Source organism: Branchiostoma floridae, chromosome 8, assembly GCF_000003815.2.
Source record: "Branchiostoma floridae strain S238N-H82 chromosome 8, Bfl_VNyyK, whole genome shotgun sequence".
Taxonomy (NCBI): Eukaryota; Metazoa; Chordata; class Leptocardii; order Amphioxiformes; family Branchiostomatidae; genus Branchiostoma; species Branchiostoma floridae.
The window spans coordinates 5,670,486-5,687,761 of record NC_049986.1 but is presented as its reverse complement, the minus strand read 5'-3'; the positions used below and the strand labels follow the sequence as shown (position 1 = coordinate 5,687,761).

The window sequence follows — 17,276 nt, the reverse complement described above, 5'->3', positions numbered from 1 at the left end:
AGGAATACTGCATATGGTACTCTCCCTCAAACAAGGTCTCGTATGAGGTATAATTCAGATTATACTTTAGATGGTTAGTACATCTTAGCATAACCTCCAATTATTATGAATATCTTATTTTACAAAGAATGTATAACGTTGTATTCTACCACTGTATTTTAATGCTTAACTATCCTGTTCCATTTATTATGATTCTATTATAATGTCCAGGCAACAATTCAGCCATTTGTATCTGTATCTGTATCTATATAGCCGGTATAACCGCCGTTTGGCGTAACACACCAGCTTCGCAGGCACGCGGCGCGGCAGCAGCTGGTTATATTACACTGAACGATCCGTCACACCTAACTTCTGCACATCTATCTGCAAGCGTTCTTTAAAACTATCCAGAGAAGATGCCCCTACTGTGCTTGGTGATAACAAGTTCCACTCTACGATAGTTCTGGGAAAATACGAATTTTTGAACACATCAATCCTAGCTTGGTAACTCTGGTACTTGAAGTCGTGGCTGTTTCTTGTTCTTTTTTGAGCTGGTATTAGATACTTATCAGTCGGTACGTCCACCAGCTTATTGGTCATTTTGTACATCATGCAAAGTCTGGACATTTTCCTTCTGTCTTCAAGTGATGTCCACTGCAGATCTGTTTTCATTTTGGTAACACTAGCATCCCTGTTGTAGTTGTTTGTACAGAATCTGGCACCTTGGTTCTGTACCCTTTCAAGTTTATCTTTGTCTTTCTTTGTATACGGATCCCATACTGTTGCAGCATATTCAAGGTTAGGTCTTACCAGTGACGTGTATGCAAGTTTTGGCTGCCAGTATTTGGCTGCCACTGTGGGACACTTTCTGTCTTTTGATCAAATAAACCAGTCAGAGGTCTGAAGAAGGCAACCACCTGCCATCACAGGACACATTGAAACAGTCCCATCCATTTTTACGTAGTTAAGACCCACTCACAAGCAATCAACTCTCTTACCAAACGAGCAACTGCTTTTTTTAGTCCAGAATGAGCATTGTGTAATGGTTTATTGAGCAAAAACATATCGCTACATTCGCAGCCTGACGGCTGAATTGCAGTTGCAATATCACATTAAAACAAACGCATTTGATTAATGTCCAACAAGGCAAATCATTAAGATAAAAGTACGTGTAAAATCAGTTAGGTACGAATATAATACATGATATCGACCAGCGAATATCTAAAACGAAAATTAGAGGCATACAATATTGGCAGGATTAAGGCATGGGGGCATTACAGTTGAGTAGACGGACCATGTGCGGAATGGCACTAGACCTATAGCGTTCAGTTCTGCACTTGGGAATGTCCAGTTTGTTGGCAGAGCGGGTTTGTCGGCAACTAATGTTCTGTCTTGTGGATGGTAGGAAGTGGCGATATTGATCAGAGACTAAGAGTGATTGAGCAAACCGAAGTGTCAGATTCGAACGCCTGGAGTGGAGTGATGGAAGGCCAAGCTGTGTACACGCATCTCGGTAGCTGGTGTAGTCGCGTCCCATGATGATACGTACCGCTCTGCGCTGGATACGTTCGATCTTGTTGCTCAGCTGTGTGGTTAACCCTGGGTGCCAGACAGGGGCTGAGTACTCAGTAACTGGGCGAATGTAGGAAGTGTAGACAGTCACGAGGTCTTCCTTCGAAATGTTGAAATGCTTCAGTCTGCGCAGAAAGAACAGACGTTGGCTTGCCTTACTGTATGTGTGGTCGACGTGCGCGTTCCATCTGAGGTCAGACTGTAGGTAGAGACCGAGTATTCTCATGACTCTTACTTCCACTAGAGAAATGTCGTTGATCTTGAGCGGGGGAGGAGGGCGTGGAGTCATGCTGAATTGGACATGGAGAACCATACATTTACCCGGATGGAGAACCATCTGGCTCTCCTGGGACCATGTGGTCAAGTCAGTAAGGTCCTGTTGGATGCTCGGAGGTTGTGATGACGAGTTTCTAGTTTCCAACAAGTTCAAGTCATCTACAAACTTCGATCTCTTGGATAGGGCTTGGCGTGCTGCACTGTTTATATAAACAATGAATATGATGGGGCCAAGAATCGTTCCTTGCGGTAGGCCACAGGTTACAGAAACAGATTCAGAAAGGGCTCCGTGGTAACGGACCATCTGTTGTCTGTTCGTGAGGAAGTCCGAGATCCATTTGACTAGAGATGGCCGTAATCCCAACTCAATCAGTCGGCGAATAGCTAAGGTGTGACTCACACGGTCGAAGGCTTTACTGTAATCCGTGGACACCAGGGAGCTCAGGGTACCAGGTCTGTCGGAGGCCTTAAATAAGTCGTTTGTAAGGTCTAACAGACAATGGGTGGTGGATCGACCCTTCAGGCAGCCGAATTGCTGGGGGTCGATTTCAGATTTAATGTCCGACAATACCCATTGACTGATGAAGCTTTCAGCAACTTTGCCTAACAAAGAGGTCAGTGAGATGGGTCGTAGTTCTTTGACCGAGGGAGGTTTCGTCTTAGGCACTGGGACCACAACGGCGCATTTCCACTCCTCTGGCACGGTACCCTGTTGGAGGGAGGCGTTCAGGATATCTGCAAGAGGCGTGCTCAATTCACATGCAAATTCTTTGACAAGTTTACCCGGTATCCCATCCGGCCCTGCGGCTTTTCTGGTTTTCACTTTCAAAAGTTTGTTGTAAACCTCCCATGGTTCTACCGATGGTGCTGGGAGTGACGGTAGGTAGGACGGCAGGAGTGATGGGTCTAATGGTGGTAGGGACTGGATCACTGAGGCAAGAGATGTGTTGATCTCATTGGCTATACCACGTTTGTTGGTCGGATCTATGTCTTCAATGTGGATGACTGGTTCGGTACGGGTCATGTTTGCCATGTGTTTTACTTCTTTGTGCCATTGAGCAGCGTCCTCCTTCTTGAGTCTTTTGACTTTAGAGTTGTAGTGTACCTCTTTGGCTGCCTTGATCGCACGTTGGGTCTTGTTTCTAAGTTGCTTCCAGACAATGGGGTCACTTAAGAAAGCCCGCTGGCGTTGGTGGATCAGGGCCTTTATGTCCAGTGTAATCCAGGGCTTGTCGTGTTGGTGTAGTCGAACAACCCTTAGAGGGAAGAACCGGTTCATTTGGGACAGGAGGGTGGTGTACATGGCGCGGCTTTTCTCAACTGCGGTGGGGGCCAGGGTGACTTCAGACCAGTCGTGGGAAGTTATCCATTGGCCAAAGGAGCGAAGACAAGAGTCACGAAAGGGCCTGCACACCCTTTTGATTGTCTTGTTGGAAGTAATTCTCTTTTTGGCCTGGACTGAAATTGTGTTGTGATCACTTGTAGACAACGGATCCGAGACTCTTGGTACTAAGTATTGGGCGCTGAGGTTTGTGATGAGGAGATCTAGCGTCGCTTCCCCTCTGGTAGGTTCTTTGACGACCTGACGCAAGTTGTGGGCCCGACACAGCCTGTCCACATCGACGCGGTTGAAGTCGCCGCCGATGATCACGCCAACATGAGGGTACTTCACTTGTAGAGCGTCAACAGCTTCCACTAGATGGTCAACGAGTAAGTCACCATGAGGAGAGTTGGGTGGTGAGTAGACTGAGCAGACTGCAAGGCATGAAACACTACGTGGGAGACGGAAAGGGCGTACCTTAACCCAGATGCACTCTAGCTCATCAGGCACCGGAATATCCAGTCTGCACGCTGGGAGATCGTCTCTGACGTAAACAGCTACTCCGCCTCCAGATCGGTTCTCACGAGACCGAGAGAATGTTGTGAAGTTGGCAATATCTGTCATCTCTGCAGGTGAAGAAGTGCTGAACCAAGTCTCAGACACAATGGCAACATCGGTGTGTGAGTCAGAGAGTCGATGTTCGAACTCATCCAGTTTATTACTCAGGGATCTTGCGTTGCATAGGAACAGAGACGGTAGAGACTGAGTATTTACATCAGTAGCCGGTTGTTGTTGTTTTGGTTGGGACAAAGGAATGTGCGACAGCTGTCTAGATGTAATCACATTGTCTCTCTCCAACCACGAGCGGAACGTGTTTCTTGATTTGCATGTGACAGTATGGAACTGATTCCACTTCTGGCTATACTGCATACATTTACATAACAGAGGTCTATTTCCGATAACAGTGGAAATCTTACGGCCATGGAGTTTTCCTGCTCTCCTTCCTCTGACCCTGCTCCTAAGTCTCCAGATCCCAAGCTCGAGCATGTGGTTCTTGAGGTCTGGTTCGACTGGAAGGGCTGCACACTTCAGTCCGCGCAGGAAGTCCATAGAGTAGTTAATCACAGTCCTTGTCCAGGAGGCCATTGTTGTAGCTGCGTGCAACCTCCTTGCTGCGTGCAACGTCCCCAGAAAGGGTAGTAGAACACCACGAGGAAGTACTTATACCTCCTTAGAGACAGTCAGTGATGGCTTGGAACACATACAAAGACATTACTTGGCACTACAACGAAAATATTGCACATATGTTGCTAAAAGTCGAAATTCTGACAGAGCGATATAAAACCGCGGCTGCCTGAAGACGGCGCCACCTAGCGAAAAAGAACCCTTCACCCTTCACTCAAGGACCAAAAATGATTAACAGCGGCTATCAGTAATTTTAAATGAGACTGAATTGTAGTACAATGCTAAACTTTCTTCCAACAAAAAAGTACACATGGATCAAATTTTCAATGACCACTGTCGCCTTCTTCAGGATCAATACTGATAACCAATCACTTTAGAACGTAAACTTGTGAGAGTTACGGACACGTGATCTCACAACATGTGATCTTGCAGATACGTGTCATTAGCAATTCGTCAAACATGTCAGGAATTTTATAACACCCAGGAGACTGAATTGTTCTTTCATCATTTTCAATTTGATTCACACAGATGGAGGTAAAATTATTTTTCTTCTTTTCAGGTCCAAACCCATGGGGTACCTGACCTTGAAGAGGCTTGTAGAGGACATTAAGAATGCAGATGACGGAGCACTGGCCGTGATAAAGCAGGAGTTTGAGGTGGGTGGGGTCATTGCCATGGCAACATGACTTTAACAAGAGGAAGAAGAGCTTTGTTGCACAACAACTGTAAAGGATACAATGTGTGGCAACCTGTAACGTAAGGTTACCAGTTTACGGTCGAATTATGGAAAATAATTATTGTTCTGAAATGCCTTGGCAGAATTAAATATTTAACCCATTTGAAGAAACAGTAGTTTGTCTGTTAAAAAAGTGCATGGTAATTTATTTCTTTCCTCCATCTTTGGCTGTGCACCTGAGCATGTAATAATGGAGTAGTTGGCAGTGAAGAATTGTTCTAGGGTGACCTAACGGTCACTTGAGTCTTTCTCCTTGTAGTGCTCCACCTATAAGCATACATATTCAAACACTTGTTGCATAATATTACGAAAGTGGTAAACAAACAAATCACGGTAAAATTTTTGTGCCCACCCCACCATCGCCTGTAGTAGCGCCGTAGTGATGAATGAGGTTGGACCGCCGATTTTGCCTCAGTAGAACGTCACGTAAAGTCGACCCAGGCACCATGGGCCCAGGATCTTCCATGAAAATTGTGCGATATTCATTGCAAGGGTTTTAAATGTGAATAAGACATGTATAGTTTTATTATAATTGACTAATTTTTGCATGGTGCACATTGAAATGCAGTCATGTGGCTAACTGACCGTTAATTGGTCCTGCATGTTAACTGGTAACCTTACGTTACATACAACATGATAAACATGCACTACTTAAATGCTTTCTAGACACATTATTTTCTGTGTTTTCTAGGAGACTCCCTCATTACATCAGTGTCTTCTGTTTAACTCATTTTCTTCTCATAACATACCTTCAAATTCGATAATCATTATTGATTGGTTTTCTTGTTATGTGAAGTATTGTTATAGTTTGTTATGAAAAATATTTATGAGCATTTCGAAATTGGTATTGTTTCTGAACAGAGTGTTCCTCTGAACCAAGCCAAGATTCACCACACGCCCTGTGGCACTGAGCAGAAGAACCGCTACATGAATGTCCTACCAAGTAAGTATAAAATTGATCTTTTTCTTATCATGGGACGTTTTTTTTTCATATCATTGGCTGTAGCAATAGAAGGCTACTTTGAAATGTAAATATATATGTCATATACAGTATGTATATACCACACCTCGTTATAACCAGGAAAGAGTATTCCCTGGAGAAAATGGCAAAACATCAGCCTTGTTCAAAGTTTTAGTTTAGAGTTCAGGGGTCCAACCCTGGCACTGTTGAGAGCATGTACAATGCTAAATCCAGGCTTATAACAAGCTTGATAACTAAGCTTAGTATGAAACTAATTAGTGATGAGTCTTTATTGTTACCTTCCAGACCCACACACATCTGTGAAGTTGTTGCAGCTGAATTCCGACACCACCACTGAGTACATCAATGCCAACCACATCAGGGTAATGCTGTCTTTATCCAATTACAACTTTCATGGATACTAATAACGCTAGTTCACCTGTATCCATGGGGTAACCTAATCCATTGTATTCAAAGGGTATTTAGTCAGTGGACTGGTTTCAAAGCAGGCTTTTAGCCAGGCATGGGTCAACGCGTCATCTGGACGCACTTTTCTTAGAATAACAAGAAATTTGATGCCCCTGGACGCCCTTACACTGGGGAGGAAATCGTCTGACAAGCATGAAATTCTGACTGACTAGGGATGCTACCAGGTCATCTGTGGTCACAGTCTTCTACTGTGACCTCTGGAATAGTATTTCTGCCTCTTGGGGTACCTAAGAATGCACTTTTTAAACTTAAAATCATAAAAAGACTCTGCACCATGAAAGGTGGATGCCTACAGACCCCCCCTACAATAGTCACTTACCGCGACTCACCAATAAGTTTGGACTCCCTATTACCAAATCCTAGCTAAAAGCCTGTTTCAAAGTGCAGTATTTTAAAAAAATTCAAGTTAAACTTTGAAACCACTTGACTTGATATGCTTTTAGATACATGATTTTAAAATCAATGTATATAGGTTGTCTCACTGATAAAGATGAGCTTAAAAGCTTTACAACATGTAGTCCAGAACCTGTAACAGTACCAGTGCCAGAACTAGTGGACTAGCCACCTGCTGTAGTGATTGCAAAAAGCTGTGTAACCCTGGGCTACAGACACAAAGATGGTGGTGCCCGGTGGGGAATTGACATTTCTTTTTAACATTAAGGGCAGTATCATCATACCATTGGCAGTAACATTTCTATGTTCTGTCTTAGGGCTATGATCGTCGACAGAATGCCTACATTGCAGCACAAGGTGACCATCATTTTTCTTTTCACCAGACAGAAGATAAAGGGCACCGAAGATCTGACTTTGGTCATTTCTGTCTCGTATCTATCTCCCATTACCATTGAGATTGCTGACATAAGTGTATTGCATTGTATAGTGTACTTCAGTTTTATAGAAAATATGACTGCCTGATTGGACATATATACAATACAAACAAATGAAAATGACATTTCTTTTTCTTACTTGTACATGTTTTGTATGTAGCAGAAGATGCCATATGCTATAACTTCTATGCAATATACAAAATGTAGATTTGGTCCAGTCAACAATCATATTAAGTACCAAGCTTTGTACAAATAGTGCATGATAGAATATAGCATTTTCAATCAGGAATCCTTTCATTCCTGCCATTGCATTCTATTCTGCAACATGTGTGTACGTTAGCTCGAAAAGGTGACGCTTTAAGTCATTTATCCTCCCCCTCACACCCCTGCCTGCAGGTCCCCTTGGTACGACCCGTCAGGACTTCTGGAGGATGGTGTGGGAGCAGAATGTTGACATCATCGTCATGACAACAGGGCTCGTGGAGAGAGATCGGGTGAGTCATTATTACACTTAAAGCCACTGATGGTAGAAATGAAAATCGTCTTTCTTTTGTATACAATGTAAAATAAAACTCTTGAAATCTAGATCCAATACTAAGAAAAATTTCTGATTTTCTTTTTGTTTGTTCAAATGTTCGAATTATTATAATAGTTGCTTTCCCATGTTCTGATTGTTTACCTTGCTTTGCTACATTTTTTCTGCTTCTTCTTCTCATTATTCTCCAAACAAGTGAGGTCAGTGACCTGTACCAAACGGCTCTTTCCGTGGTTACTGTATGAGTGTCAGACTTCCTGTGGTGTTTGATTCCACAATGTAGCAACTTGCAGGTTAGCCTGAGAACCATCCTCTGTAGTGACCGCTTGCTCAATACTTCGCTTGCTAAATCCGTGGTTAGCAAGCAAAAGAATTGAGCCAGCGGTCACTACAGAGGATGTTACTCTGTTACTCAGGCTACTTGCAGGTAGGAGAGAGTTGGTGATGTCTGCAAATGTTACCTTTGTACTTGATAATGTTTTAAAATCTAGTACATTTTGATCTTCAGGTGAAGTGTGCCCGCTACTGGCCCAACTCCAGCGGTAAGACCAAGCACGAGGACTACGGGGACCTGATCGTGACCGTTCTGAGCGAGGACAAGAACCAAAAGTACGCCATCACCAGGATGGAGCTGCAGCACAAGGTAGATATACCGCACTGAAGGGGTCGGACGTTCATTTTTCATAGGTAAAAATACTTAAGCGCTGAACACACCACGCCATAAAACAGATCTATCCCTGGTGCTGAACACTAACCACACCATGTAACAGACCTGTCCCTGGTGCTGAACACTAACCACACCATGTACATGTAACAGACCTGTCCCTGGTGCTGAACACTTACCACACCATTGACACCATATGACAAACCTATCCCTGGTGCTGAACACTAACCACATAAAACAGGCCTGTCCCTGGTGCTGAACACTAACCACATATAACAGACCTGTACCTGCTGCTGAACACTAACCACACCATGTACACGTAACAGACCTGTCCCTGGTGCTGAACACTTACCACACCATTGACACCATATGACAAACCTATCCCTGGTGCTGAACACTAACCACATAAAACAGACCTGTCCCTGGTGCTGAACACTAACCACACCATGTACATGTAACAGACCTGTCCCTGGTGCTGAACACTAACCACATATAACAGACCTGTCCCTGGTGCTGAACACTAACCACACCATGTACATATTACAGACCTGTACCTGCTGCTGAACACTAACCACACCACATAACAGGCCTGTCCCTGGTACTGAACACTAACCACACTATGTAACAGACCTGTCCCTGGTGCTGAACACTAACCACACCATAAAACAGACCTGTCCCTGGTGCTGAATACAATCCACACCATTTAACAGACCTGTCCCTGGTGCTGAACACTAACCACACCATAAAACAGACCTGTCCCTGGTGCTGAACACTCACCACACCATGTACACGTAACAGACCTGTCCCTGGTGCTGAATACAATCCACATCACATAACAGGCCTGTCCCTGGTACTGAACACTAACCACACAATATACATGTAACAGACTTTGTCCAAGGTTCTGAACACTAACCACACAATGTACATGTAGTAGACCTGTCCATGGTACTGAACATTAACCACTCCATATAACAGACCTGTCCCTGGTGCTGAACACTATCTACACCATGTAACAGACCTGTCCCTGGTGCTGAACACTATCTACACCATGTAACAGACCTGTCCCTGGTGCTGAACACTATCTACACCATGTAACAGACCTGACCCTGGTGCTGAACACTATCTAAACCATGTAACAGACCTGTCCTTGGTGCTGAACACTAACCACTAACCACATCATATAACGGACCTGACCCTGGTGCTGAACACCAACCACACCATGTAAAAGACCTGTCCATGGTACTGAACACTAAACACACCATGTACATTCAACAGACCTGTCCCTGGTGCTGAACACTAACCACACCACAGAACAGGCCTAAATCTAGTGATGAGCACTAACCACATCATATAACAGACCTGTCCTGGTGCTGAACACTAACCATATCAAATGACAGACCTGTCCCTGGTGCTGAACACTATCTACACCATATAACAGAGCTGTCCCTGGTGCTGAACACCAACCACACCATGTAACAGATCTGACCGTAGTTATGAACATTATCTACACCATATCACAGACCTGTCCCTGGTGCTGAGCACTACAACACCATAACAACACCATAAAACAGACCTGTCCCTGATGCTGAATACAATCCACACCATATAACAGACCTGTCCATGGTGCTGAACACTAACCACACCATATAACAGACCTGTCCCTGGTGCTGAATACAATCCGCACCATGTAACAGACCTGTCCTTGGTGCTAAACACTAACCAAAACTATGTGAAAATTTGATCATGATTTTGTCTTTTCTGCAGGATGCCTCAGAGGTTCGTCACATCTGGCACTACTGGTACACCTCCTGGCCAGACTTTGGTGAGTTGTTTTAAGTTAGATAATACAGACTGTTACATGTAGATGTCGTTCATTTGAGGAAAATATGTAACACAGTGGGCATGAATATGTATTTTATCTGTATCAGGAATGCTTTGTTTTTATCAGTGTAGGTTATACTTTGCCTTTGACAATTACAACACCAGACAACACTACTGTACAAAGCTTTTCTTCAAAACTACAGCGGTTGTTTTCTGTCTGGTCTCCTCCAGGTGTTCCTGATGAACCAGACTACATCCTGGACCTGCTGGAGGACATGAACTGCCACCGCGCCCGCTCCAAACCTGTCATTGTACACTGCAGGCATGGCTCCATATTTTCTCCTTTTTTAGATGTAACATTACCCTTTGTATAGAAGCAAAAAAGTGTATTCTGTATTACCCAAGGTACCAGCCCTACCACATGTCTAGGCACACGGCATGCTGGCTAAGTATTCTCAGTACCTTTCATTCATTTGATCAGGTTCCCTCTACTACTGAGTGTATTCAAATCCGTCAACTGTCATGATTCTGCCAGGTTTTAGATTTGAGCACAACATCAGAAAAAGCTTTGACATCATTACAAGTATGCCTTCCTAGGAAGCTACATTGTATTACACAAATAAAATTTCTTATCTGTGTGTACCCCTCAGCTTACTGATTGTGCCTATAGTATATGACATTCTGCATCTCTTGAAGTCCTGTTTTTATGAAGTGGTCTTAGGGTATTTAGTGGAATTATGAGAATTGATATCACTGTATAATGTACAAGTCATGCAGTTCTACCTCATGCACTTAATTCAATATAGGGAGCAAAAATGTTAACTTTATTAACCTAACCTAATTATTGCATTGTCAAATACCATATCAAGCCTAGCTGGGATAGTTTTGCACAGGGTTGTAGCCAGCCTGAAATCATTTTCAGTCCGCTTGATTTTGAATGGGAATCCTATCGAGCACCGAATGCATGGCGTGACGTTGCGCGTCATTTCTAGGGGGTCTGGGTCCAAGAAAATTTTGCTTGTACATGTAGACTAAGCTGTTCAATGGCATCTGTTTTGGTGAAGAAGAACACATGGGTTTCAGTTTTTTTATATCTTTGCATATCAATTTTTGTCTGTCCCAGGGGACGGAATGGGGAAAACTTTTTTCAGTCCCAAGCTGCAAAATTCCTTCAAAGGACTGAAGGACAGGTGCTGGCTACAACCCTGGTTTTGCATGTTTGAAAAGTAACAACTTGACAATGTTTGCCTTCTTGTGCAGTGCTGGACTGGGCAGAACTGGAGCCTTCATAGGCATTGACATGGGCATGGAGCAGGTACTGTCAGAATTTATTGTAACACTTTTGTTAAGAATGCATTTTTAATGGTTATTGCTACATGTGGCCAATGTGCAGTATTCTTTTAAAGATGTTTTTAAGGCTAGGGCTGTTGGTAATTTATTTTAGGAACTATGTATATGTATAAATGGAATTGAAAATACTTACTAGACAAATGTCATTTAATTGTCCAGACAAGTGAAAAGTTAGTTTGGGCAAGTAAATTTTCTGTGTACTTGCCAGACAGGGCAAGGCAGTCACTGTAGAAAACTTGTCCAACCTTGATTGTATTCACTTTGTTGTCTTGATTTTACACAATATCATGCACCTTAGGAAATATTTCCAATTTGTTCCTACCTAATTCCATCCTCAACAATCTTTCAGTAAATAAAAAAAATATTGTACCTCGTTTGTGTGTCCTTGTTGATAAGGATAGCAAGGCATAATTTCCTCAGACATATAGAACTAGATTTATCAAATTAAATTGTTTTCCATAGATTCAAAATGAGAGCATCGTGGACCCCCTCCTGTACTTCACCAGGATTCGTCAGGACCGTGGAGGCTCTGTTCAGACCCTGGTATATCTTACACATACACACTTACTTGTTTTTTTTTTTCAAATTGATTGAAAACATCAGTCATGCTTGCATGACCTGTACTATACATGGTTAACTACTATGGAACAGTTTGAACTTCATCTACTTGAATGATGCACTCTGTTACAAATATAATATATTTATACAATCAAAGATGAAATTTTGTATTGACATTGTACATATTAAGTTAAACGTTTTAGTCTGTTCAAATTTCATGTCATTCAAACTTTTAATCAAGACGAAATAACAGGCTTTTGAGACATTCAGACATCACATTAGGGAGCATTCTGTTAATTTCCAGGGCTCGAAATACTGGGTGCATGTGCACCCAGGTGCACCCAAAAGTGGAACTGTGCACCCAATTTTTTTCAGTGGGTGCACAGGGTGCACCCAAATATTTTCTTAGGTTTATGTATGGAAAGATAGTTAGTATACTAGTATACATCATATTCTTGACATCTAAGTTTTAGAAAGATGATAAAAATGTCTGTCATGTTACTTGTTTAAGAATTTGATAGCTTGTAACTAAGTTTTGTTATTAGTTTTTTTTTCATTCTACTTAAATTTAAGTGGTGCACCCAAAAAGTTTTTGGAGCACCCAATTTTTTAAACTGAGTGCACCAGTGCACCTAATCCCAAAAATGAATTTCGAGCCCTGATTTCTGTTCCAACATTTCTTTCCTCCAGGCACAGTACATCTTCATCCACCAGGTGCTGCTGCTGTACTTCGAGCGGAAGCGCAGCGAGCTGTCCATGCAGACTGACCTGACCCGCCTGTCTATGAGCACCATGTCCCAGGGCACCAGCTCACTCACACAGCTCACAGCCATGCTCTGACTCACACCTGATGTGGCCCACCAGGGCACCAACTCTCTCACACAGCTCACAGCCTGACCTGTCCAACCAGGGCACTAGCTTGCTCACAGCTATGCTCTGACTCACACCTGATCTGTCCCACCAGGTCACCAACTCTCTAACACAGCTCACAGCCTGTCCTGTCCCATCAGGGGACCAACTCGCTCACACAGCTCACAGCCTGAGCTGTCCAACCAGGGCACCAATTCGCTCACACAGCTCACAGCCATGCTGTGACTCACACCTGATGTGTCCAACCAGGGCACCAACTCTCTAACACACCTCACAGCCTGACCTGTCTCACCAGGGGACCAACTCGCTCACACAGCTCACAGCCTGAGCTGTCCAACCAGGGCACCAATTCGCTCACACAGCTCACAGCCATGCTGTGACTCACACCTAAGGTGGCCCACCAGGGCACCAACTCTTACACATTCCTCACTGCCTGACCTGTCCCCCCAGAGCACCAAGTTTCTCACACAACTCACAGACTGACCTGTCTCACCAGGGCACAAGCTGTCTCCTACAGCTCACAGCCTGAGTTGTCCAACCAGGGCACCAACTCTATCACACAGCTCACAGCCTGAGTTGTCCAACCAGGGCACCAACTCTATCACACAGCTCACAACCTGAGCTGTCCAACCAGGGCTCCAACTCTCTCACACAGCTCACAGCCTGACCTGTCCAAACAGGGCACCAACTCTATCACACAGCTCACAGCCTGACCTGTCCAAACAGGGCACCAACTCTATCACACAGCTCACAGCCTGACCTGTCCAAACAGGGCACCAACTCTATCACACAGCTCACAGCCTGACCTGTCCAAACAGGGCACCAACTCTATCACACAGCTCACAGCCTGACCTGTCCAAACAGGGCACCAACTCTATCACACAGATCACAGCCTGACCTGTCCAAACAGGGCACCAACTCTATCACACAGCTCACAGCCTGATGTGCCCCACAAGGGCACCAACTCTATCACACAGCTCACAGCCTGATTTGATTTTTTACCAGGGCACCAATTTTCTCTCACATAGCTGATGCTGACACAATATACAGGCTGCCCAGGCCACTGTATTTGCCAGATCATTTCATCATTAACAGATGTAAAAAAAACTTGCTGTTCTTTTGTAAACTGGTGCCATATGGTCACTAAGAATTATATCACTATATGATAGCATCATTCAGTTATATTACTGCATGGTATTACTGACATTATTATAGCTGAAACATAAAAGGCATGTAAGTTTCCTCATTTGGATGAATACCAAATGCAGCATACTTTTATTACCAAAGAGTGGATATGATATTATTCTCAAGTTAAGTGTTTTATTTTCAAAAAAGTCACTAAATGTTATGCTGTTGATACTATGGGCTTAAGTAGTGTTCACAAGTAAGAATCTTATATTTAAGATTAGAAAACAAAAAAATCTAAAGAAATCTATATGATGCACCGACCAGTGCTATGCTAAGTAAACAAATAACTAAAATTGTTTTTGAAAAATATTTCAAAGCAATGTTATATTTAGACAAATAGTTTCCTTACAACTGTATCACTTTGAATGAGGTAACCATGGATACTTACACCAGCTGTATTCAAGGGCTGTTATTCCTAATGATCAGTTTTGTCCTATCAGACACTTACCATATTTGCTCTAATAAAGTACACACTTTTTAAACTTTTCGGAATTGAAAAGGTGCTGCGAGTTGTTGCCAAAGTTGGGGTGTGTACTTTGTTTGAGGTTATTGCATGGATAAATGGTAAAAGAGCCTAAAGTAAAGTAAGGTGGAGTTACACTTCTAGGAAGAATGCAAATAAGCATACACATTAGTGTTGTCTTACCAAAAGAACTGTCTAATTTTCTATCTTAACATTATTTACATCAGAGTGACATTTGCATACATTCCTTTGAGTTAGTGACAGTGAGATGTTCAAATATTGTTTGTTTGTTTTTTCAGTTATTTGTCATGTACCGACGAGTGCCTTTACTACTTACTATTACTGTACATGTACTAGCTGATTTGTTCTATCAGTTCATTCCCAGTGATTTTTATAAGTTGCAGCAGGTTAATTGAATTAACAGTCACTTGATTGCCCAGATTTGGACATGATAGAGTGCTAAATATTGACTACATATACTTACAATATGGGCTATTTGTCATTGTTCACTTGTAGTGCCTAGTTGTATTCCATCCTGTTTCAGTAGTAGGATATATTTTTGCAGGAATGGGGTACTAGCTTTTATCCTTTAACGTGCTCCAAACATTTCCTCAAACATGGAGCCCCATTTACATCCCTTCCGAAACGCGTGCAGCTGTCACTCCAATGTGCAACACAGAGATGAAATATTTGACTTTTACAAACAAAATGGTCTCACCCAGAATGTCATATCCTCGGTTTTGATTTGCAAATCGGATACAAGACAATTTTATTAAAAATCACAGTCACTGTGCTACCACTGAATTTGAAATAAAATGAACAGTGATTAAGAGTCATTAAAAAGAGATATGCATTCGATGGTGCCTCAGTTAGCACCCAAACATGTCATTTTGCTAATTGTGACATTTTTCATTTAAACAAAACTTCCATTTTAGGCTGAACAATTGGCCCCCATTGGTGCTAATTGGCAACAAATTGGACCTGATAGAATTGGCACCTATTTGCTACCCATTGGCCAATGTCCTTCACTAACAGTCACTTAAACAGCCGTGGCCCAGTCAGTTACCCACCTGCCTGTCACTACTTTATTTGGGGACTAGGGATGTAGATGTAGTTTAGTGATGGAGTGCAACTACTAATTTCAGAATCAGTAGCAAGTATTTGAACTTCAGCATCAGGCAATCCCTGTGTGCTAGTACGTAAATTTGATTTCGTGTAAATTGTCAATATATGATTAATCTGGTGTTAGCACATAATAATAGTTTTTATTGATGTTTGCAATTATAGTGCTACTTGTGGCTAAATTCCTTTGATTTGACGCTCTGTAAATTATGCAATTTGTTGCAATGTATCATTCAGAGAATTGTTTGAATGTCAATATTGTGATTGATGTATTGTTCTATAGAAACCTCTATCATTATTGGTTCCAACAAGACTTTGTCAACTTCAGTGGTTGAAAGTACAGAAATAAATTCTGGAACAGTGTGTCCAAAAAATGGACTTTAGGTACCCAAATTTTTGACTGATCAAAATCTAATTCGTGTCAAGGAATTAGCAATCGCCTTCTAAAAATCTTTGATATCACATTATGCAAATAGAACACACATGAAACGGCCCAGTCGCCATACATTTGGTTCTTTAAAGGGTGCTATCATTATGTTTTTCAATGTTTTAAAATCTTCAGTATCAGACAAAAACTAAAATCAGTTTTGCTGTAAACGCTGTACACTCCGCTGATAGCTGTCGATTTCAACTGCTGGACAGTTTGTAGACTGATCAGACTACTACTACTAGTCAATACGGTAAGGATAGAGGTGCATAGGCTTTAAGATGTGTCAACAAGCAATTCAATAATATAAAAAATTTGGAATTTAGTCATCACTTTCAGTTGTTTGTCGATAGTTTTCATCGGAAATAAAGATCTGTGTCAAAAAATCCAGCAATTTTGTTGAACAATGCATGTGACTCTGATTTCACAGATATATATTAAAGAATGATTAAAAATTATTCAACAAATTGGGTTGATTTAAGACAGGCAAACTATTATTTTTAACCGTTCTCTTCACCAGACAGATACAAGCTATTACAATTTACTATAAACTGGGCCCATTTGAAACTGGGCCAAATTGAAATGAGCTGTATGGGGACTACCAAGTTGTCTTTAAGATGAAATTTGTAAATGAACTTGGATGGTGTGATTATCATATGGCAGTGCGGTCATTAAAAATGTCCCAGTACTCTCAGGCGACTGTAAAATTCTGCAAACTTTTTGCAGTCAGGAAATTTGACCGAAGCTCGTCAACTGTGTGCCAGGGGATTCAAGCTGAGTTATTCTTCAAAATGACTACCGCATTTTCTCAATTTATGTATGCACTTTGTTTCTTGGTGCTGAACACCATCAACACACTTGAACACCCGTCCCTGAACACTATCCTGACACAGGGAATCACACCTGTCTCTAGTGCTGAACACCATCCACAC

At 42.3% G+C, this 17,276-nt stretch overlaps 1 protein-coding gene across 1 annotated transcript in view; it reads left to right on the top strand.

Moving 5' to 3' along the window:
- LOC118421150 (hemicentin-1-like) overlaps nt 1-14,417 on the top strand; it is a 53,986-nt gene extending 39,569 nt beyond the window's left edge. Inside the window, exons 32-42 of the mRNA XM_035828311.1 lie at nt 4,893-4,989; nt 5,931-6,012; nt 6,337-6,413; nt 7,230-7,269; nt 7,743-7,840; nt 8,390-8,524; nt 10,310-10,367; nt 10,598-10,688; nt 11,627-11,681; nt 12,179-12,259; nt 12,965-14,417. Of these exons, the coding sequence (XP_035684204.1) occupies nt 4,893-4,989; nt 5,931-6,012; nt 6,337-6,413; nt 7,230-7,269; nt 7,743-7,840; nt 8,390-8,524; nt 10,310-10,367; nt 10,598-10,688; nt 11,627-11,681; nt 12,179-12,259; nt 12,965-13,114 (964 nt within the window). The 3' untranslated portion in view covers nt 13,115-14,417. The remainder of the gene's footprint in view (nt 1-4,892; nt 4,990-5,930; nt 6,013-6,336; nt 6,414-7,229; nt 7,270-7,742; nt 7,841-8,389; nt 8,525-10,309; nt 10,368-10,597; nt 10,689-11,626; nt 11,682-12,178; nt 12,260-12,964) is intronic.
- Nucleotides 14,418-17,276: the final 2,859 nt, after the last annotated feature.